This window comes from Musca vetustissima, unplaced genomic scaffold (assembly GCF_032173495.1).
Source record: "Musca vetustissima isolate MV318-11 ecotype Yass unplaced genomic scaffold, APGP_CSIRO_Mvet_v1 utg1152, whole genome shotgun sequence".
Lineage (NCBI taxonomy): Eukaryota > Metazoa > Arthropoda > Insecta > Diptera > Muscidae > Musca > Musca vetustissima.
Window position 1 is genome coordinate 230,270 of NW_026879402.1, and position 24,581 is coordinate 254,850.

General features: G+C 33.1%; 1 protein-coding gene across 1 annotated transcript; it reads right to left on the minus strand.

The window, feature by feature from the left end:
• Nucleotides 1–2,753: 2,753 nt before the first annotated feature.
• LOC133324296 (poly [ADP-ribose] polymerase) lies at nucleotides 2,754–24,027 on the minus strand. The gene is made up of 7 exons (XM_061533142.1): nucleotides 23,895–24,027; nucleotides 6,530–6,671; nucleotides 6,126–6,471; nucleotides 5,173–5,697; nucleotides 4,169–4,741; nucleotides 3,948–4,104; nucleotides 2,754–3,887 (listed from the first exon to the last, which is right to left on the minus strand). The coding sequence occupies exons 1-7, from the start codon at nucleotides 24,012–24,014 to the stop codon at nucleotides 2,754–2,756; spliced, it is 2,997 nt and encodes a 998-aa protein (XP_061389126.1). The 5' UTR covers nucleotides 24,015–24,027.
• Nucleotides 24,028–24,581: the final 554 nt, after the last annotated feature.

Consider the following 24,581-nt stretch of genomic DNA (forward strand, 5'->3'; position numbering starts at 1 on the left):
GCAGGCAGATTGAGTAAATTGAATACAGGAGCACATTTAATAAAGAACAATTTCAAATTGTATGCGTTCCCAATTTTCCTGTTGGGTGATTTTTAAAAACATAATTTGTCAAATTCATATTGACACTAGTATAACGTTGGAATCAAATCAGCTGGGATTTTCTGTTACCTTTTATAATTGTACCATGTTATTCTGTTTTATATAAACTATAACTATGTTGTGATTATTATCATACATAGTGGTAAGTAATTACAAACAGGGTAATTCATGTTATTTAAAACTATTAACATATACAACAACTATACTCATGTCTTTCTACAACCTATGCTAAATTTAATTTCATTGGTTAAAAATTTAATTTCAATCAGACACCCGTTCAAAATACATATGAAAGCTATGGCTGCATCTGCACCGATTTAAAAAAAACCCAATAATGTCATTCAAGTCTCAATTTGATACCTTGTGCAAAATTTCGTGTTAATCGGACAAACATTAGGAGTTTGGTGCACATGGGAGCTATATCTAAATCTGAACCGATTTCCATTTCGGATATGCATAAATCGACTTAGAAAGTGATTCTGTGTATATACTCAAAAGGAACCATGTGTCTATCTCGTTTCCTTTTGCCTGTTACAAACATATGCACAAAGACTTAATACCATGTGCCACAGTGTAGTGAAGGGTATAAAAAAGTTGGCTTTGCATATACTTCAATGTGGACTGAAAAAGGCCATTTTGGAACGTAACGGTTTAGTTTTGTATCTCGATACCCTCCGAAGGAAGTAATATTACAACAGAAGTACAGACGGACTAACTAATAATGAGTAAATCGTCTTAAAATATAATAGGATATAAACTGACAATTTGGAGTACTATGTGGTATCCAATTCGAACCCAAATTAAAACGAATTTTTATATGTTTAAAAGTGCTTTTAAAAACCTCTAAATATTGAAAAATGAAAAGTACCGCTATATAGTGGATATGCCTAAAGGTGGGCCGAGATTACAACAAGCGGACGTACATTACTACATATTCTTAAATGTTGCCCTTTCTATTTCGATAAGTTACAAACAAAAAAATATTTTTAATTAATTCGGGTAATTTGAATACTATTGTATAATTCGAATGCCCTTTACACACACATTGTGTAAAACATGTTCATATACGAACTTGCCGCATTTGTTCAACCTTTGTGTGTTACAACATACATTCATACCGAAGTAAACATACACAATGAATACCGTGTTCGTCGAGTCTGAAATCTGGATTGTATGAATCAAACGAATATACAACGAATTCGAAACTCTCATACCTGAAGCAATTCATGTTTGTTGTACACTAACTCATTGCACTTCATTTCAAACAAATTTATAGAATAGAAGACACTACTTTGTGTGAGTGACTCATGGGTGGTGTTTTTGTACATTTATGCAGATGTCTAGTACTCATGTGTACGAAAAGTTCTATATGGTACTATATTTGGTACAAATTTGAGGTATAAAATGAGCTTGAATCCTGAAAATTGAAATTAACATTACCGTCGGAGTGTAGGATTGGAATAAGTTCGTAGTTTTGGAAATTGTTTACTTATGTGTACGAAAAGTACTAAATCGTACTATAATTGGTACAATTTGGATTTGGGAGAACCGATAGAGCTGGAACAATGAAATTTGGAGTTAGGATCATTGTTGGGGTGTAGGATTGGTGTATGTAGAAAATGTTGGAAATTCGTATTAATATGAACTATATGATACCAAATTTGCATTTGGGTGAACCAATAGAGCTGGAATCTTGACATTTGGGGGTTTGAAATGAGCTGAGTTAGGAAGTTTTGGAAATTCTTACTAATGTGAACTAAATTTGGTACAATTAAAATTTTGAGTGAACCGATGTAGGAAGTTTTGGAAATTTGTACTAAATTGTACCAAACGTCAATTTGGGGGAACCGCGTTTTGGAAATGCATACTTAATTTATGGAGAACTGATGGAGCTGAGATTGGGCTATGCAAAACGTTTTGGAAATTCGTACAAATGAGTACTACATGGTACCAACTTTGGAGTTAGGTGAACCGACAGAGCTGGAATCTTGACATTTGGATTTAGGATCACTGTATGGGTGTTCGATTGGCGTAAGTATTGCCAAAAAGGACACTACTAGTAGTTCACATAACCGTGCTCGACTGTATTAAAAAACGCATTTATTGACCAACAATTTGATTTTTTTAGATATTTCTTTTGATATTTGTCGTCCATAGTAAAAGATCTTGATATATGTAATCCAAAAAATATATATCTTTGCTCTAAAACATTGGACCAATTATAAACAACTTTTATGTTAACATTTATAATATATTTATTATTTCGATTAAAGAATAGGAATAGCGTATGGCTTAAATGCTAAAGCAATTGGGTTCAGAATCGCATGCGAAACATATATTTAATGTTTACCTGTAGTGTTATTCTGTAACTTTTTAACGACAGATTTACCGACGATTGTCGATAACTGAGAAAATGTTCATGTTTGGTATGTTAACAATCAAAATAAAGAAACCGTTAAACACCACCGAGATTTATGAAGAAGTTCTCATAAGTTATATTTTTTTACATGAAAAATGTGTGCTTTAAATTTACCGATATCTGTCGGTAACACGAAAATAGTTACAGAATTGTCACTACTTGTGAGGTTTTTTTTTTATTAATTCGAGACCCCAAAGCAAATAGGAATAACATAAATACTTAAATAAGTCTTTGATTAGAATTTGTAGTTGAAATTCATGCGGAACATATACTGAATGTTGACCTGAGCAATATCATAAACAATGAATTCATTGTACAACAATGAAGATTTCAATTTGTCATCAGTGATGGGTTTTCCAAGGGGTATTTCAACTCCGTCTTCACGTATATAGGATTCTTTGGGATCTGGCATAGTACGACCACGACCAAAGCAGCTATGTTTGTCTGCTGGTAGTTTTGTAACGTATTTCGCGGCAGTGCACTCCATCATGTCTCCGAGTGCAACTTCGGATAAAAGCATCAAACCAGTGGAATTCTGCTTGCTGGTACAACAGTAGTTCGCTGATTTCGATACCATGTCAGCAAAGTAGATACCTTTGCCAAACATGTAACCCGTTACCGGGGCTTCAGGGGGTGCAATTTTAAGACCATTCGAGAGAATACCGGCGAAATTTGTTAGGCGAGAACCGTGCCATAGGAGTCGGCGATTGTGAAGTTTTTTGAACGGCTTGTATCGACGAGATTCTCCTTGTCGGGCTACCTTGAAAATATCAACAACTTCGAGGTCGTACATATTGTGTGTAGCTGCGTGTGTGTTCTTTACGTATTTTGTAAGCAAAGCATATTCTTCGCTGTCCTTATCCAAAGGTTCCAATTTCGTTTTCAATTGTTCGTAATGTTTATCAATGGGATTAATTTCCTCCTTGGAATCTTCGTTTTGAAGTAAATTATACGCGCATTCAATTTGCAGCAAGGAATCCAACATTTGCACCAATTTCTCCACTTGTTCCTTAGTATCCAATAGAGGAGGTTTCTCTGTACCAAAACTGTGTGGTATCAAAGTGTAGAAACGATTCGTACAGTCAATAAACTTCGCATTGGATCCTCCTTCCTCCATAAGTTTGCATATTTCCGTTAGAACGCTGTAAGCTGTCTTTATTTGTGTTTGACTTAATTTGCCCAAAGGCATTTTTTCCATGTCCAAATCAAATTCCATCATAGTGCGTTTCATTGTATCAACGTCGAACATAAGCTTAATAAGATCTTGGACTGCTTGAGGTAGCTCGGATTTAATGTTATGATCGGCATTCAAATTTATTTTGTCGTTGTCTGAGTAATCAATGTCTATGGGATACATGCCGTTAGGAGTCTGGAATAGTAAGAAAATGCGTTACAATTATGTTAAAGTGCATCAGAATCATGCATATACCTTGACGAAATTAGCTCGATTATCAAAATGATTGCCAGTCTTATCCAAGTAGATTTCCTTAAAAGACTCAATTGCTTCAACCAAATTTGAAAAACTTTCCAATTTGTTTCCTCCAATTGTTGTACCAATCCTTCCCCACGATCGGAATACCCAAAACCTAAAAATCGAATATTATTTACAAATATCGTACATACTTTCTTTCTTGGACCTAGTCTTCTTACTTTTGTTTATTGTCGCTCTCGAGCAGCTGAATTTTATAATAGGAGTTCTTATTGCGTTGTATGTCAGTTTTACCTAATACAACATTGAACTTATCCTTGTTACGCGAGATGTACACGTGGGCAACATCTTCCAAGCCACTGTCCGGATCGACAGCTAGCCCATCTTTCACCTTGAGCGTCATCGATTTAGGTACAGATTTGGTATAAATGCTTTTGGACTTGGCACTCTTTGGCTCCTCTTGCGGAACGCGTGATGCTGGATCAGTGCCCCAGTCACATAAAGTCATGCTGCTTATGTAATTTATGGCACCCGATGGATTGGATTTTACATTGTCAATATATTCGATTGGAATAACATGCAATCCCATTTCCTTCGCTTTTTCCATGCGACTTCCCATACGTTCAACTTCTTTTGCAGTCGAGAAAACAGCAATGGTTTTTTCTGTAATTTTTGAATCGAGTTTACCGCCCAGTTCAGTTAATTCTTTTTTTAAGTCGTTTTCAGAATCCTTTAAACCAATGTGTATAAATTGTAAGTTATATAAAGGTGGACGTTCTCTTTTTACTTTGGGCCTATAAATATAAACGTATATATATTTAATGTGATAATAATTTTTTTCTATGAAGGTAGTCAAAATTTCAAGGAGACATGTACTCAGCTAACTTTATTAGATTTTCAAAGGTTTCAAATAGTTATGAAATATCTATACGAAAAATAATTAGTCGAAAATAAATTATCATTTTGGTATGTTGACCAAACACCTTCAGGTTGTGTTTGCTCTACTGATGACAAATAAAATATCACTCTCATTAAAACAATAAAAAATTTTCTCTCTTCACAACTTTATGGAGTAAATCAACATAAAATTTTTGTTGGTAATAGCAATGATCATTCAAATGAAAGACCAAGGATTAGAGAAATAATATACCAAATTAGTTAAGTAATTGTCTTCTAAATTGTAGTATTATATGTCAAAACTCTTAAAATAAATATTTTTACTTACCCATCAAGTTCATCACCCTTTTTAATGCCAATAGATTTACTTATTGTAGAAGCACTTGGCGGTATGTATCGTATGGCACGAACATCAGTTGTCTTACGAACATCTTTTAAAAATGTATATGCACTTCTCAACTCAGCAGAAATTTTACAAGGTGTTCTTTTCGGTTCTTTAATATTGTAGGTGCACTTGGTCCATTCCGTCAAAGATCCATTACACAAATACCCGGACTTGTGGAATAGTAATTGACAACCTTTACATTCTGGACAAGAATCTATAGCACCAAATGTTAATAGATCGGCTACTTGATCTAGAAGTTTTTCTGAATCTCCTTGCACCGGATCTTGCCCGTTGTCTTGTAATAACTCAATTATGTCCTTTTTGTGCATTTCATCTCTTACACGATCACGGAATTTATACAATCGCTTAGACTGGTCCTTTAATTTTTTCTCCGACTCTCCATCTTCCTCCTTCAGTTTTTCAAGTTTAATTTTTTTCGTTTCCGGCATATCTTCAGATTTGATGGCTCTAAATAGAGTATAAAAATGTATTTAGTATGATTTGTGGTGGTAGCAGAGCTATTTTCATATCAGACAAAGGGCTGAGACTTTAGAACCCACTACCAGGGGAGGAACTATTTTTTTATTATGTGCAGTCGATTCTTTATAATTTAAAAAATGTGAATTTTAATATCTTGAATTCTTTAAGTTTTTCCCGGTCCCGAGAAATACCTCTTTACATATTTACTCGTATAGTTTCGTCAATTTTATGTAATTGAACTGTGTCTATATTCACTATAATTTCAAATTATCGAGTATCAACTGCATTTAAAAATAATTGTAGTTCAAAGAGATAAAGCTGTTGTACTTAAGATATTAGGTAGCTATCTTATAGAAAGATTTTTAACAATAGACCTCTTTGTACATTGTAAAACGTTTTCACTTTTTCAAACTTACGGTAAAGCTTTCTTTACAATTTCTTTGTCTTCGGCCGAAAGACTATTAAACCCAGGTAGGTTTTCGCCTGCAACAAACCAACCCAACTCCCCACGCAATTGTGCAAAACACTCAACATGATGCCACAAAGGTTGACCACCATATTTCATACCAACTTCTGTGTCATAAACAGTCTTGCGAATTCGAATTTGGTCTTTGAGAATTTTTTGTTCACAGCCGCGACAAGCAGCTCTTCCCGACTTTGCGTACTCCAAACCAAAGTCTTTAAGAGCAGAATTTTCTGTCTTTGTACGTTTTGTTCCACCTTTGCTGGATCCTACAGACACCACAACAGATCCACATTCGTCTGCAATATATATTTTTGAATTGGTAACAACATTCGGAAAGTGGTATAAATGTCTTACCAATCTTTTTGCGAATCCTTTCTTGATCTTCAAAACGCAAACTTTCAAAATTCTCAACATCACCAACTGATCCCGGACGTTGTTTCTTAAAAAAGCAAGATTCGTGGTACCAATTCGGCTGTTTTCCATCATGAAACGCAGACTGAAATAAAAAATAATGTAATTATACATAAATTCATCAAACGGTTAAAAAATATGTTTTCGAAAATTAATTTGTGTAGTCGTCGACGATTTCTTAGATTTTCGCATGGTCAGCAGAAACGTGGTCCATAAAAGCAAGAGAGGCTAGAGAAGGCTGCATTCCTTTGAAATGTGGATATATCGAAGGATCTTGAAAATACCCTGCACTCATCACATCATAAACAATGAAGTAATGAGGCGAATGATTACAGAATCTTAATATATAAAAGAGCTTAGGGTTAAGTGAGTGAGTGATTGACAGATTATCGCCCAGTCGAAACGGCTGAAGCTAGAAGCTTGCAATTTTGGGTGTGGCTTGCAGTTGGTGTAAACGGATAGAGATGAAAAACTTAAATTTAGAATGAAAATTACAAAATTAAAGTAGTATTGGAATTACGTACTTATGTATACGAGAATCACTAAATGGTACTAAATATGGTACAATTCGTTTTGTGTGAGCGGGAATTCTAACATTTGGAATTAAAATTAAATTTGGATGACCAATGGAGGTATTTTTGAAAATGCGTAATTATGTGTACTAAATCGTACTAAGTTTAGTACAATTTAGATTTGAGTGAAAGGATAGAGATGGAAAACTTATATTTGAAAATAAAATTACTGTTATAGCACAGGATTGAGACAAGTATGAAAAGTACTGAATAGTACTAAATATGGTACAATTTGGGAATCTCGAAAACACTGTAGGTTTGATGTTGTTTAAAAAATTCTTACTTATGAGTATGAAAAGTACTAAATTTAATACAATGTGGATTTGGGTGAATAGATAGATCTGGAATCTTGAGGAACATAGATTATTATTTAGGTGTAGGATTGAGCTATGGAAATTCGAGTTTATGTGTACGAATAATACTAAATGCACTAATTTTGGAACTATTTTCATTTGAGTAACAGAGAGAGTAGACCAAATCTGGTACAATTTAGTGAACAGACAGAGCTGGAGTTTTTAAATTTGAACTTACGATTACTATGTGATAGCAGGATTGGAATATTGAGGTTGGTTTGAAATATGGGTACGAAAAGTACAGAATGGTACAAAATCTGATTTGGACTTACGATTACTATTTGAAAGCAAAATTGAGGTACATTTGGATATTCGTACGAAAAGTACTAAATTTGGTACAATTTGAACTTTGGTGGAATTAAGATTACTGTTAGAGTGTAGGATTGATGTTGTTTTAAAAATTTGTACCTATGAGTATGAAAAGTATTATTTAGATTTGGTTGAATTCTTAGATTTGGAATTTAGATTAGTTGAAGTGTAGTATTGAGCTATGTAGGCAACTTTGAAAACTCGAATTTATGTATACAAATAGAAAATGCATTAAATTTGGATTACATTTTATGAAATTTCCATATAAAATAAGGTTCTGATTCCCAGAATATATTTTTATACATTGACACTTCCGACTTTCACTTACACGACTTTCAGGAACAAAATCAAAATTTAAATGTTAAATAAATCAAAAACAATTACATTTTTTACAATTCTCCCTACAATTCTTTTTTTGTAGAATTTTGGGAGTACTATCAGTGGTAAAAAAATTTTGAGAGCCTCCGGTTTTTAACTTTTAAGATAAAAGCAAAGAGCGGTCACTCACGCGACTTCAAATATACATGACTTTAGACATCAGTGCTAACAATGTGAAAACGCTGCGAATTGTGTGAATATTTTGAACTTTTAATATTCTTTACATGAATAAGAGATATCAAGCATTAGTATTGCACTTTCAAAATTTGGTATACCCTTTATTTGCGGAGGGTTTTTGTCGGTCACTCACGCGACATTTTTGATTTTGCAGTTTTTATTTTGGCAGTGTATGCATTTATAAAATTAAATTAGTATTTATGCTAAGAACAAGAAGAACAAATTACAAATGTGGTCTTTCTTTATATTTTTTCCGTTGCTTCGCGCATTTAAGCACAACTAAAGAAACAAATTCTCCGACTTTGGTTTACCTTTTGCCGGAAATCCTATGGGCATTTCAATAATTATATTTTTAAATTCGTTTCGGTAGTCTTATTGGAATTGCACGAATATTATTTAAACTGTGGTAGGTTAGGTTAGGGATGTACGGCTGTTATAACAACCGTCCACTCGGAAACTATGTCCATTGTGATCATCCTTTATGTATAGGTATACCTATAAAGAGAAGAAAAAAGATAGTGGAAGAGTAGAGAGAGAAATAGTGAGAAAAAGGGAGCGAAGAGACATTATTTTAGCCAAGTCAATTTTTTGACAAAGCCTAGAATTTGGTTAGGGTATATTTTTTAGAAGAAGACTATATTATCAATTTCATAACATCCAAACTGTTTATGTCTTCTGCTGATCAGCGATGGACATTTGCAGAGGATGTGCTCAATTGTTTCCACTTCTTCTTCGTCCTCACATAGACGACAGTAATCCTCTCCACTTAGAAGTGAGAGTTCTAACTTTGCAGTGACCAGTAATGATCCCCACAACGATTTTGATCTCCCTCTTGCTGTGACCCAGCAGCGAAGACGTTCTTTTACGAGAGAATTCTGGCCAGATAGATTTAGAGATTCTGCAAGCAGGTTCCCTCAGCCATCTGTTGCCGACTACCTCGCAATGGAACGCGCGGATTCTGCCAATGAAACTGTGGTAGGTAATACAATATTTGACTATTTAGCTATATATTGAACAGTATCCTGTTACTGTTATATAGATTTTTATCAAACATTGTGTGAACAATTATAAAAGTGCCAGAACCTAAAAATAGTTATTTGCTTAACCTTTTCAAAGCTGCTGCATTAATATTTTAAATGATCAAACTGGCAGTTTAGAAAGATATTTAAAGACGTGGCACCAAAATGTGTAAATAAACTATTGACACAAACAAGTTTAAATCCAAAGAAGAAGGTAAGTAACACAATACAAACTTCAAATTAATCACCTTTTATTTTTAGATTCCACACCAGTCTATACAAGCAAAGCGTCTGCAAAAATCATTCTCCTATTGTTTGCAAATTTTGATCCTACAAGGTATACCTAAAATTCTGCGAATCTTACTAAATTTGAAGCCGATGTCGTAATTTATGAGCGACCGCAAAGTTTACCGCCAATATTGGAATTCTCAGAAGAACATTATTAGTGGCGTAGCTAATATTAGCAGTGTCTGTCTTAAGATAATAGATTCTTGCAGTAAATGATTTTCCTAAAGAAGTTCATGTGGAGGTATCCCATACATGACCTACATATATGTTTTGTTTCTTCAGAAATTGTCTTCTTTAATTTTATTTTTTCCGGCGAATTCAAGAAAAACAAATTGTTGTGACATATAATATTACCACCATCTGGCTTGATACGGTTACCTTATTAATATACCTTGTTCATAAGGTTAACAAGGAGGCGAATTCGTCTGACTGTCAAATTTATTGTTTGAAGAATAAATAAATAAATAATAATTTTATTTGAATCATAATATATGTGCACATTACTATCATTACGTTTTTTTTGAAAGATATTTTGAGTTTTTATCCTGTTCTGGTTGGTATTTCGCAACCAGCAAGGGAAGACTGAGGTATGAATTCGCCTGCCTGTTAACCTTATGAATGAACCTTGGCAACCTTTTTTAATTTGGAACTCATCTATCATCAATTGCAAATTGTTTGAAAAATAAATTCCATAATTTTTAAGATGAACAATTTTATTCTTTTATATCTACATGCTATGTACAGACATACTTATTTTGTAATCCGGACTTACGGTCAAAAAAAAATGTAATAATTTTCAAAATTTTTTGATCCATATTGTTCTTAAGCTATATCTACAGATGCTACAACTTATATTTATAGATTATAGGCTCATATTAAGGACGATATTGATACATTAGTACACAACACAGTAGATACTGTTACAACATTTTCAACGGATTTTTCTAGAAAAAAATAACATAGATACAGGTTTGTTTTTAGACACACATTTACCCGGTAAAACAGTTGATGAAATTAGGGCTGTTTATTTGGAGATTCCAAAATCAATTCTTTTAAATTACAGGGGTTTTCCAGTTTTCAAGGAATATTTAAAGAATCAGGAGAATATTAGGTCTGCAGCCAGGGAAAAAAAGATTATTGCTCATAACCATGTTTCTAGGGCAATGAATAGTTTTAACGTTGTTAGTCCTAATCGACTATATGCTGACTGTTTAGTAGATTCTACTCAAATTAGACGTAAACCTGCCATAATTGAAGAATTTATAAAAATGCTAGAGATATTTGCCATCCAGAAGTTGTGTCCATAGAAATTAGGATAGAGCTGTTTCTTAATAAAGAACAGACAAAAAGTCAAACCCAATTTTATTTTAATTGGGGTATTACTATTAAACCTTCTAACACCGTGGTCATTTGTTTGGAAATGTAGAAATTTTGTAGTTCCGGAATGTAAAACCTTAAAACTGATTATTAATATGGCTGAAATTTCAATAGACTGTAGATTACATTTAATAACCTACAAAAATGTAATAAACAAGCATTTTCTAGAATTATAGTAAATAAAGATCTTTCAGCATAAACTAAGTTACTTTTATACAAAACCAGTATAGGACCGGTATTATTTTAGATCGAAAGGTTTTACGACGCTGTATTGGTAAATATTTTGAAGAAAGCTATAAACGGTATTCTAACAGGGTAATATATGGTGAGTCCAAAATTACTCCTGTTGGGTTATATGTGTGCAACTTAATTTAAAAATTTGTTAATCGTTTTAGAGATCATGAAAATAGTTATGTATCAGTTGTTTATGACAATCAGAAAACATGTAGCTGGACTAATTGTAACTATCTTTCCCCAAACGGTTATTTGAATGAAGTCCCACCGAATTTTGATGTCAATACCAACATTCGGTATACATTTTATGATAAAACTGTTCATAGTGCGCACAGGGTAGCGTGATGGCTGCAATTTTTTGTTTGTTTTTATTTTTTTGTTTAGTTTGTATGTTAAATTGAGTTCTTAACACTCATCAAAATTGTATATTTTACCAACTTATGTTAATGTATGGCTCTGAATACAAATTTTATTGCAAACTTACACCATACATTGTAGTCTTAAATATTACTATTATTAACACTCTTTATTACTAAAGGTTTTGAAAATAAGGCTCAATAAATTAAATTTGAATTTGTGCTCCGGAACAGTAACACAAAAATATTTTTTTAATGTTTGTATACCAGAACACTAACGCTAAAAATTGTTTAATGTTTGTGTTACTGTTACGGGTACAACACGATAGTGTACCATTTTTTTGCGAACACTGCCAGAAACAGATAACTTTTATTATTCGCAGGGAACATCTAAATGTATTTAAAACTACCAAATTCCATTCTATGATCGCTAATATCCGAATAGGAATTTAAGGTTGCACTTTTGAGACTTTATCCATTATTAGAATCTTCTAAATCAATCACAAATACACATTCTGTCTGTCGATAAATCCAAATATGCAATAATATCCTAAATACATTTATTTTAGAATGTGTTTCTACTTTTAGAATAGAAACTCTGGCAAACACCCATGGCCCAAACACACTCAAAAAATAAACTTTTTATAAAGTATAAAAAACCTGACTCATCTATATATACTAGATTAATTCTGCCGTAAGAGGCAAATATACAACATAATTCAGAAGGATGTATAATCTTTACCTTAACAAGAATAATGTTAATTTCAAACACAAAAGTCATTTCGACGCCTCCGAAGAATAGTATGCTAAGTCTGAAAAGTGAGTTTTTCAGGAGAAGCTCTCAAAGTTTTAAGGCGTTATCTCGGGAGTGGTATGAGATAGAACATTGAGTGTTTTACAGATTTTAACGAAATTTAAACATAACTTTGGTAGCACTTCTAAATTTAACATTTTCTAGCAAATTGTAGCTAAAAACGACTTAGAATACTTTAGCATGGAAAAACATTTCATAAGTAGTCGGCTAAGTCGACTTAGCATGTTTTGTTACGGACCTTTCTACTCTGATTAGTCGTATGCATAGCATGTTCTGGTTTGGAACAAAATGGTGATATATTTTATTGTCATTATACTCAGACGAACTAAGATTATAATATATAATTACATTTTTATTGATAAGACAAAGAGTAAAATAATACATATTAATTCAGTTCAAGTTTAATAACATCCATTTATAAGTAGGGGAGAGGGGGGCACCTTTGAACACTTTTTGCTTTCAAGCCTTATAAAATTTTTTATTTTATCATTTTTGGTTTCTTATAAATTTTAACTAATAGGTACATATGTAACCTTTAAAATGAATATACATATGACATACTATAAGCTTGATAAATATATTTTATTACTGTTTTAATGGACGAACTCAAAGTGTTCAAAACTGCCCCCCAGGGGGCCACCTTTGAACAGGGGTTGGCATTTTTGAACGACATGGTTTTTTACAGTGTTTATGTTCAAATATGTATGTATTTTATTCATACATATCAGAAAAGCATTAATTCATTAAAAAATATATTAAAAATTTTCAAAATTTAAAAAATTTAGATCAAAAATTATTAAAACATAAAATGTCTTAAAAATACAAATTAGTATGGTGAAAAATACAGTTAATTTCGTAATCTTATTAGCCCATTTGAAATTTTGAGAAATCGAAGCCAAAAATTAAAAAATCCTTTTTTTACTCGAGTTTAATGGGCATGTTCAAAGGTGCCCCACCCATGGCATTTTACGGAACTTTAAAATAACTTTTTTTGTAATAAATATATATGAAAGAAATTAAATTACATGTTAGTTCCCCATACAAAATTGTGCCCCACTTTTGTACGTTGTTCAATTGGCATTTTGAAAATAAATTAAACAGTTTGAAAATATATATGAAATTTTAACTTTTTTTTTTGTGAAAATAAAAAAAATATATATGAAAGAAATTACAAATTAGTTATGTTTTGAAAAATGATTGTTCGAATGCAAAAAATTTGTTTGACGAAAAAGAAAACTATCACAGAATTCTTCCTGCGCCCTTACAACCAAATGAATAAAAGTTTACAATGACACTGAGAAAACATGGTCACCCATGCACAATTTTTCGACAACTGAAAAAGCAAGCCAAAGTGGTTTACGCATATAGAGAACAAGATTGCCATATACAAAAATGTGGTTGCGGGTCGGAAAAATATTAAACCAAGATTTTATGAGCGCTGTTCAAAAGTGCCCCACGTTCAAAGGTGCCCCCCTCTCCCCTACATTAAACAAATGAAAATGAGTTAAGTAATGGCTATTCAAAGATATGTTAAAATAAACATGAAACATAAACACATATGTATTTTAATTTATAAAAAATTAAAATAAAATAAAAAAATAATTCAATTCACTCAAAATTTAATTTTTTTTTTAATTTTTTAATTCATATTATTTACAATTCAATAGTGTCCCGCGCCAGGAGGCATAATTGGGACGATTAAGCATTGTAATACTTTATTAAAAATAAAATATATTACGAAATACTATTTTAATATACATTTGCAAAAGTTACAACAATATGGACTTTTATTGATTAATTGAAAGTTCATAGCAGAAGTGATTCAAGATCGTTTAATATATGTTCTTTGCATGCTATTTTATAGTTGGAAATTTGTTTAATTAATTTTAAATTCTGTGGTAGGTTATTATAGGTCATACTTCCCATGTATTCTATGCGTTGCTTCGATTTTTCTAATCTACATTTGGGCAATCTTAAGTTGATCATATTTCTTGTATTAAAATACGACTGATTCTGACAGAATGATATAGTGTGATAACCAATATTATTCACGCACTTGAAAACATACTTTAGAACACCGTATTTATACAACCCATAAATTGGAAGCACATTGTTCCATATATTTCTAAAAAGTTGTATAGTGGAGTAATTTGACGGTAAATTGTATACCAACTTTAGTGCTTTATTTTGCAAACATTGCACAGATTTTATGTTAACGTTGTTTCTATTATAAGCTTACGCTGTTACTAAATAATTAATATGCGATTGCATTAAACAACTATATATCATAGATTTCGATTTTACATCTAATTTATTTTTAAATTTAAACAGCACTGCTAATGCTGGGGCCATTTTCTTCTTAACTGAATTGATGTGCATATCCCACGCTAAATTGTTCTGCAATACAACACCAAGATATTTAACACTATCCGACTCATGTGTTAATTCACCATTTATAAATGCAGCAAAATCGTTATTTTTAGGTGTAGGTCTAAATCTTATTATTAGTTTTATTAGGGTTCAATACAAGACCATTGATTCTAAAGTACTCAAATATAAGGGCTGAATCTCTTTCAATAAGGGTTTTTAAAGACATCTCATATTTGTACGGGTAGAAAATGCTAATGTCATCAGCGAACATAAATATTTTCCCAGCTAGCTGAAGGTTTTTAATATCATTTAGAAAAATGGAAAATAATAATGGACCAAGACAACTACCTTGGGGTACACCATGGCTAATAGAACTAGTACAACATCGGGATTCATTGACTGCAACATATTGTTTCCTATTAGACAGATAACTTTTAAATAATTATATATCCCTGCCCTGCATTCCATAGAAGAATAATTTCTTCAGTAAAATTTCATGGTCAACGAGGTCAAAAGCTTTAGATAAATCAAAGAATACTCCCGCAACTCCGTTAAACCCCTATCTAATCCATTACATACAAAATTTTTAATATTTAAGACTGCTTCCTCAGTACCACAACCTTTCCTAAACCCATATTGATGAGTATACAGCAACTGATTATTTGTAATATAACTATAAAGCTGATCGTAAATAATTCTTTCAAATATTTTATCTACTGATGACAGTATAGCAATAGGCCGGAAGTCACTTACAGTGCTCGAGTTAGGAACCTTAGGAATAGGAACTACTTTGTGTACTTTTAAAACCCTAGGATACTAAGATTCCGTAAGCATTCCGTTGAAAATGTCCGCCAATATAGGGCTAATTTCATTTGCACACTTTTGAATAAATGTTGTCATCTCCAGCACATTTATTAGTTTTCATTGCCATTACAACATCTTTAACTAGATTTTCCTTCTACATTAGGGATGGTCCGTGTGACGAATTTTTTGGTTTTCGACTGGCTATTTTGTCAAAAACCTAATGGATTTGGGTAGGTTTCCGACGTTTCTGACGTATGTATTATACGTCGGAAATGTATGTCATTTACGTCACTGTTTCTGACAGGCCATCTCTGCTCCACATATCCTAATGAAAACCTGCTATTGCACGGTCTAAGAGTATGAAAAAGTTAATATTTTCATCAGGAAGTAACTCAATGTTATGTTTTAATTCATCTACCGGATTAGAAAATAACTATTTAAAATCTTTGCCTTTCTTGAGTTATTTACAATAGTTTTGCTCTAGTTATCTTTGAGGGTAATTTCCTTGATTTCCCGAGAATTCTATTATGAAACGACCAACCTTTTTTAGGATCATTCTCAATTTTCTTAATATTGCTTTGATAATAACTCTGCCTATTGTTAAAGTTTGCAGTTTAATAATTTTACTTATTCTTCTTAGGATATCGTTATTTACATGGTTATTACCTAATTTTTTCCTCTTCTTTAATAAGGATTGTTTAAGGAGTATTAAATTTTGTAATTCTTGATTTATCCACGGTGTGAGCTCAAAGCGTATATTTTTCCTATACGTTGTAATAGTTGTTGCTTCATCCAACACATGTTTCATGTCTGAAATTAAACTTTCCATTTTCGCCGATACATTTAACCTATTCGTATACTTTGGTAAAATTCTTTGTAAGTGCATTTGCGCTTTTTCATAATCGCATTTTGATTTCTTTATTTCGATGTAGTTATTTGTCTTCAATTGTTTTTTGATCACACAATATATTAAGTTATGGTCCGATAGACTACTTTCGACAGAATTAACTGATATTTTGTTGACAAAATTACTGAAAACATTGTCAATACTTGACTTACTTAATGGCCTTGTGATTAAATTGTGAGCACTTTCACAACCATAACTATAAAACAAAGAAATTAGCTCACTGGCTTGTCCCTCTTTCAATAGATCCACGTTTGAACCCCAACAAATATTAAAGGACTAGTTGCGTGGTCGTGCAAAATCAATTCAATTAGAGATACAAATTTTCCAAATCCACATTTTTGAGAACGATAACATGATATAAGTTTTAACGGTTTATTTGCAATCATTATGTTTAAAAAACTAACAGCAATGAGATCAACGAATGAATCGCTTTTACACATTTCGACCGTAAACTTGAAGCTATCCCTAATGTATAGAGAGGTCCCTCCATAACCATTATTCCTGCAGCTGATGAAATACTTCTGCTATTAATGCTCAAGACAGTTAAATCATTTGTATTACAATCATAAATATATTTTTGAAAAGATACAAGATTTTTAAAATATTGATTATTCATAAGTGGAAAAAAAATTAAATATATCAACAGCTACATATTCACATAAATTCCTAGGGAGAGATATATGTCTCATCGGCTTCATCGTTATCTTCAACATCATTGGTATCATCTTCATGTAGTATAACTTGTTGTTTAGATAACTCACTTTTTCTTGCAATAAAACCTTCCGTTGCGCGCATAAATATATCGATATCCAATTGTTTTCAGGGTTTTTGCATACTGTAACAGGTTTAAAGTTTCTTTGCTAAGAAAATCGTTGACGTATACAGACTTTGTACTTTCGCACTCCCTCAACTTCTTTTTTGCAATCATAATCTTTTGTTTTGAAGCTTTTGCTGCAAATTTGACAACAACAGTCCTTTTCTCAATAGAGCCTCTTCTCTTTCCAATCTCACACACATCAACTTCGCTTTGCGAGATTACTACACCAATGTTCTTTGACATTTCAATCACCGCATCCAAGGTACATTTAATAAGGTATCCGCATCGGCCCAGCTGCTGGACAAATAAATGTCAAAAATGTTGTTGTAATGTTGAACCAAAAAATTAAAAAACAAAATTATAAATGAAAATATCCGAATTTCGAAGAGCTTTTTTGGCAATACTTCCCGTCGCTCTCATTGTCCATAAACTTTTCGAATTCTTTCTTGGAGAGACCGAAAGATTTGGAATGGAACGACTTCTCGCCCTTGTCACACATAATATAATCTTGTGATTCTTTATTGATTTCTTGTTCACATTTAATGCAAATTGTTTTCTTTTTTCCATGACTTCGGCGCGCTGCACTTTTTGGCATTTTTATTATTCTAATAGCAGATACGTTCGTTTATAAGTGCTCAATTTTAAAAAACGATACAATTAGTATTTCCACAGAAATCGAGTAATAATTTAAGGCAATGCGAGCACAGCTAAAATACACGTCCGTTTTTTCTTCTTTTTATTTTTATTATTGTTAATTGAATTGAAATTACAAAAATCTTTTAAATTCCTTGAAACTGAGGTTTGCAAGCTTATAACTTGCGAAATATGAACATATTGCATATAATTTAAATTCATTTCTATAAAATGAAGTGTTCTTGTCAAAATCTTAAAATATTGGTAATAAATAATTAGTTGCGTGGAAGCTGTGATGGTGGTAATGTAAAAAAATGGGTGAAAATGTGTTGAAGCCAACAAGTTTTTTTTGTGTTCTTTTCTGATTTGTGGCTAAACTACACAACGCACGCACATGTGATCAATGACAAAGTTGAAGAATACCCCATGGACAATATGATTCTAGTGTATGATTTTTTGATATAATCACTGCATCCATCCAAAACGGATGCTGACATTTTGAAGCCGTATTTTCAGTGTTTTTTTATATTTCTTATAATCAGGATGCGCATCCAGATGATTATAGAATTGTAGAACTCGTGATTTTGCTTCTTTTAGTGTATATGTGCTTACCGTAACTTCTTTGCAATTGGTTTCCAAACACATACATTTTCATAAAAAACATATTTTTTTTAGTCTAAGTTTAAGAAAGTCCATTTAAATGCCATGGAACCCCGGGTGATTTTAGTTTTTTACGTGCCATGTTCGATTCCGTCCACTAAAACGGCGGATATAGGTTCCTTGAATTTGTGAAAAACTGCAAAAACTTATTTTGACAAATTCGCGTATATAATCGCGATTTCGTTCGAATTGTTTTTACACACATTCATGTTTGTATTATCATATGCGCGAATCTGTGTGAAAATAGGTCAAAAATACATCGGTACGCATATTTTATCCAAAATTGATTTTGGCGGCACATCCGCGTTTAACCAATTCTTTTAAAATATGTGTACTTTTGTGTATTTTCATTGGAGATTACTGAAATGGGATGCGCATAAAAATCGTATGCACGTTGCGTCATTTTAACCATTTTTAAGGTTTTTGCATAGTAAAGTCCATTCGTTTTAAATTAAGATTTAAAACCACTATAACTTTTGGTATATTTTCCTTAACCTATGTACCAAAAATTATGAATGAGTGGATACTGAGGTATGTTGACCAGCAGAAGTCAACAGGACACATCTAAGATTTTGCTGATCTACTCAGGTTGATTAAAATATGTGGAAATACCACAATATTATCAAAAAATTATGTTTTTTTTTTTAGATAGAATGATGTCCATTTAATCGATTTTAGCCTATCCGAACGAAGAACTTTACATTCAGTCAAAATTTAAAGAATTTGAGTCTATCAACAAAATCTCAGCTGTGTGATTTAGACTTATACGTGTCAACACAGTCCTATATCCATGATCTTTTAGTTTCGACTGATATTTTTTTATTTATTTTTTTTTGATAAAATTCTTTGTTGTTGTTGTTGTAACAGGTTGGCTGTTGACGAAAGTTCTTTCCTGAAAATGTTGATAGAAGAAAACGGAAGAAGGAAAAGGAAAATATATTAATTAATTAGGAATTCGGATTTGAAGAGGGTAGCCGGAGAAATTGTGCCACCTCTAATGGCTTTAGCCTTAAGTCTATGGGCAATAGACTCGTAGGCTCGGACGGACAATAAATGGTGTGTGTCGTGAGGGCTTTGCTGGCAGGAGGGACACCTGTTTAGGGTTCCGGGGACAATGCGCTCTCGATACGAGTTGAGTACATTGCTGTATCCGGACCTTAGTTGTGCCAGAATTGAACGGGTTTGCCTAGGAAGAAGCCTCTCACTTTCCGAAATTGCAGGAGGATGTTGTTGTAGGACTTTATTGCATCTGTAGCCATTTATGGCATCGGAGACCGCCAGTTGATGCACGGATTTCATCGCGTTCGCTATCGACAATCTGTTGACGTCCGATGGAATGACGTCTTGGATGTCATCACGATAGCGCCTGAAGTCCTGGCGGATGTGTCGCGGAGGTGGATCTGCCATCACAGTGTGATGGTTAGGATGACACGGCAGATAGCATGCCAGCAGGAACTGTCTAGTCAACAACACATTATGTTGCTTGACTGACAGCATCCTGGTCTCCTCATGGAGGTGATCGACGCTCGTCATCTGGACACACCCGGTTGCAATTCGGAGTGCATTATTTTGGGAAGTTTGCAATGATCTCCATTGTGTGTCGCTAAGGAAAGAAGTCCAGACTGGGGCAGCATAATTCAGGATGGAACGACCTATAGCCTTATAAGTCGTTACCAGCGTTTCTTTATCCTTGCCCCAGGAGGTGCCAGCCAAAGCTTTCAGAACTTTATTCCTAGCTTTCACCTTCTGGTTGATGTAATTGGAATGCGAGGAGAAATGAAGGAGGCTATCGAAGACCACCCCAAGGATTTTCGGATTATGGACGGTGGGGATGCGCCTACCTTCAACGGAAATGTCAAGTTCTAGATTGACTTCTCGCGTCCAGGAAGTGAAAAGTGACACCAGTCGTTACCAGCGTTTCTTTATCCTTGCCCCAGGAGGTGCCAGCCAAAGCTTTCAGAACTTTATTCCTAGCTTTCACCTTCTGGTTGATGTAATTGGAATGCGAGGAGAAATGAAGGAGGCTATCGAAGACCACCCCAAGGATTTTCGGATTATGGACGGTGGGGATGCGCCTACCTTCAACGGAAATGTCAAGTTCTAGATTGACTTCTCGCGTCCAGGAAGTGAAAAGAGACACGGTAGACTTTGCAGTGGATAATTTTAGATTGCGCTCCCGGAAGAAGTTGGTGATGGTGGCTAGATAGTTGGAAATTCTTGCACTTACGTCGTCAATGTTAACGCCGGACGAAATAATCGAACAGTCATCGGCGTACGACACCACTGAAACATCTGGTGGGGAAATGGGGGAAACGAAAAATTCTTTGTTGTTCTATTCAAACAACTGATTTGACATATCAATTTTCATTGCAAATTGATATTTCCTCCCATATCCCACAAATATACTGGTTTTCTTCCTCGAAGCCTTTCGGAGTCAAAGGTGGCCTTCAAGTGAATTTCTGTCTTTTGAATTTTTGTTTATTTTTATAAATGTTTATCGATCTCTAGTTATTCTAGCAATTTCTGGGCCATTCGCATCTTTATTTTTTATACAAAGGCTGACTTTTCCAATTTTAGGTTTACAGTACGAATTGTTGCCAATTTAAATAGATTTTACAAAATTGTTTAAACTTTTTTCTTCTGAAAATGATTCATCTGACTTAATTTGTTAATTTTGTTAGACTTAATTTGTTAGCTTTTGCATATATTTTTACTATAAACGGCATTTAAGTTAAAAATTTCAAGATGCGGTAATTACCTGTCCCCCTCATATTTGACTTATTTCATAAATACCGTTATATATCACAATATTCCCGTGATAATGTTCTGTTCTCACACAACATTTTTCCCTTCAGAAGTGTGCTAATTAGCCGACCGGCACTTTATATGTATTTTTTCTTGTCCTTAGGTATACACATGTTTATAACCTTCGGAAAAACAAACGGAAACTCATAGGTTCAATTGTAGTGGTATGGATTAATTATTCATCGTTACAACAAAAATCTCATTTGAAAAGGGGTGTTTCAAGAGTGGACCTTGATAAATTTGAATTTAATTCGCAGATGAAACATCGCATCAACTGCAATATAAATACAAATTATCAACATACGGCCTTTGTAAAGCCACATAGCCCAATATGCCTGATGAACACATAACCCAATACGGCTATGAGCAGAACTGAGGACGGCCTTAACAAAAGTGAGTCTAAATTAACACACTTATGTTAGCATTTTTTTCCAATTGTCGGCATGTCGTATTTTAGTTAAAAAAATAAATTAGTTAAAATTATAATTAATTTTTCTGCTATTTTCATTAATAAATTGTTATTATCGGACGTTTCCATTAGTGTTGTATTAAAAAATTATATAAAATAATTTTATTTATTAAAATATTACAATTATAAAACATGGTGCCGACTTCGGGAACTTTTTATCCAATTCTCGGCATGGCTGAATAAGGCATTTCAATTAAAATAATTTAAGATTGAAACCATATCTTCCATTATGTAAAATCACACAAAACTGATTTCTATAAATTAATCGTTATTTAGAGCACTTATTTAACATTTTTCAAATTGATCGAAAAGGTGCTTATTATTTACCCATATGTCGACTATAGGAAAACGTTAAATTTTTTTTGTTCCTAAGATCGTCATATTTTCTTCTTCTGTGCTTCACAATTACGAAGAAGATCCTTCCAAAAAATATATAATATTAATATAGTTACAAGTCTTTTGAAATCGACATGTACACTAATTTTTTTCTTAAGAAACATGAATTATCGCTAGTGTTGACAAACCTCGTTGACCAAATGCCAAATATTTACCCATATGTCGACTATAGGAAAACCTTAAAATTTTTTTGTTCCTAAGATCGTCATATTTTCTTCTTCTGTACTTCACAATTACGAAGAAGATCCTTCCAAAAAATATATAATATTAATATAGTTACAAGTCTTTTGAAATCGACATGTACACTAATTTTTTTCTTAAGAAACATGAATTATCGCTAGTGTTGACAAACCTCGTTGACCAAATGCCAAATTTTGACTGAATAAATGTACTAGCACGATTAAATTTTATGGCAGTGTTATTGAAGATTATTCAAGGTATTTTTCATATTTAGTTATAGGATTTTTTTTAGTTATTTGAAGTTATATAGAACAGATCCGACTATTGGTACATGCCGGAATTAGTTGCGTTTGCCCTATATTTTTTCAGATAAACCTGTGTTTTGCCTTATCCTACATTTAACGAACTTCTTTGCTTGGTCCCTACTAGTTCGCTATAACCGTACTTTACTGTACATACTTTTAAAAGTATACCCATATATCCTTTGTAGGAATATACAAATTTTCCGATGTAAGCAAAATATTCCCATGTTATCGAACAAATACGAATACTTCTACCAACAATTTCCAAGCTATGCGACAGTAAAAAAAAGTTAACAAAATCAAAAAATCGATAACTATAGAAGTTAACACGAAATTATTTACCCTAATATAAAGTATTAGTATTAGGGCATTGACACCCAGTCAAAACATAATATGAAGTAATGCTATCAGGGTATTGGTATGCAAAGTCAGCACTTGACTGGTAATACTTTCTTTGACTTGGTTTTCCATAAATGCTGAGATAGCTTCACTATATTATTATTATTTATTTAATAATAATGTGGTAATGGGTAGTTTATAATCATTATGTTTAGTTGTATTCAATTGTATTCTTATAATGCAACAGAGCAGACGTCTCTAAATAAATAAAATTCCCGCAAAATCCGGTAAATCAACTTGTTATTATTTAGCCAAAGGGCAAATATATCTTAAAAATAAAAATAGAGCAATATTACGTGGAGTGGTAACCCGCCCACTGTTATAATTGATGCATAATTTAGATGCTCCAAATAGTATAACCGGCTGTAAGGTCTCCATCTCGAAACATGGATATCTACGTATATTCATGTGATGGTGACACTACGGCCTACCTTTGGTCGAAATTTCAAAAAATCCCGCCGACTCTTAAAGTGCATTTGTTCCATTCAGATGCCGGGGTAGAGCACTATCACTTGTACTTTGGCGGCGCCACTACACATTCCGATGTACTGCATTTGATAGCTAGCGGCCGCATGCATTTTATTGTTCATTTTGAGATATGGTTCATGATATTTACAAAATGTTCACAAATATAATCTTGATTCACAAACGGGTGCTTTTTTTAATATTACCCCAAATTAGGAACATACCTGGACCATAGCAGCAATACGCAAAGATCCTTGGCCAATATTGGACTTACATCCTTTACAGCCAGCTCTTCCGGTCTTGGCATATTCTGCTTTGAAAGGCAATTCAATAGAGACATCCATTTCAAACAATTTACAAACACTGAGAGTAAATAACAAGACAATTTCAACAATTTCACAACAGCGATACCGCCAACATATGAATTGAATCGAGCACCCAAGCGTTAAGAGATCTAAAGATACCGTTCTGTCGTGCTATTCACTGAAAATTGAGTACTCATCGTGCTACTTTATCATTTAGAGCAGCTGATGTCTTAATAAATGTCAAAGTGCGTAATTTCTACTGGCGATGCGCAATGTTGCCAATGTCACGATGATTAAAATTTGTATGATAAATCATGATAAATTCAGCCTGATTAAGAAAATAAGCTCTGATTCTTCCCTTAATCATGATCAAATGTTATATGTTATTCATACCTTAGCCTTCTCTTGCTGTAAACATTTTATCCAGAACAGGATAAAAACTCAAAATATCTTTCAAAAAAAGTAGTGATAGTAATGTGCACATCTATTTTGGTTCGAACAAAAATATTTTTTGTTTATTTATTCTTCAAACAATAAATTTGACGGTCAATGGAGACTTTGAAGTCGCCTCCCTGTTAAATATATGAATAAACCTTGTATATTCTG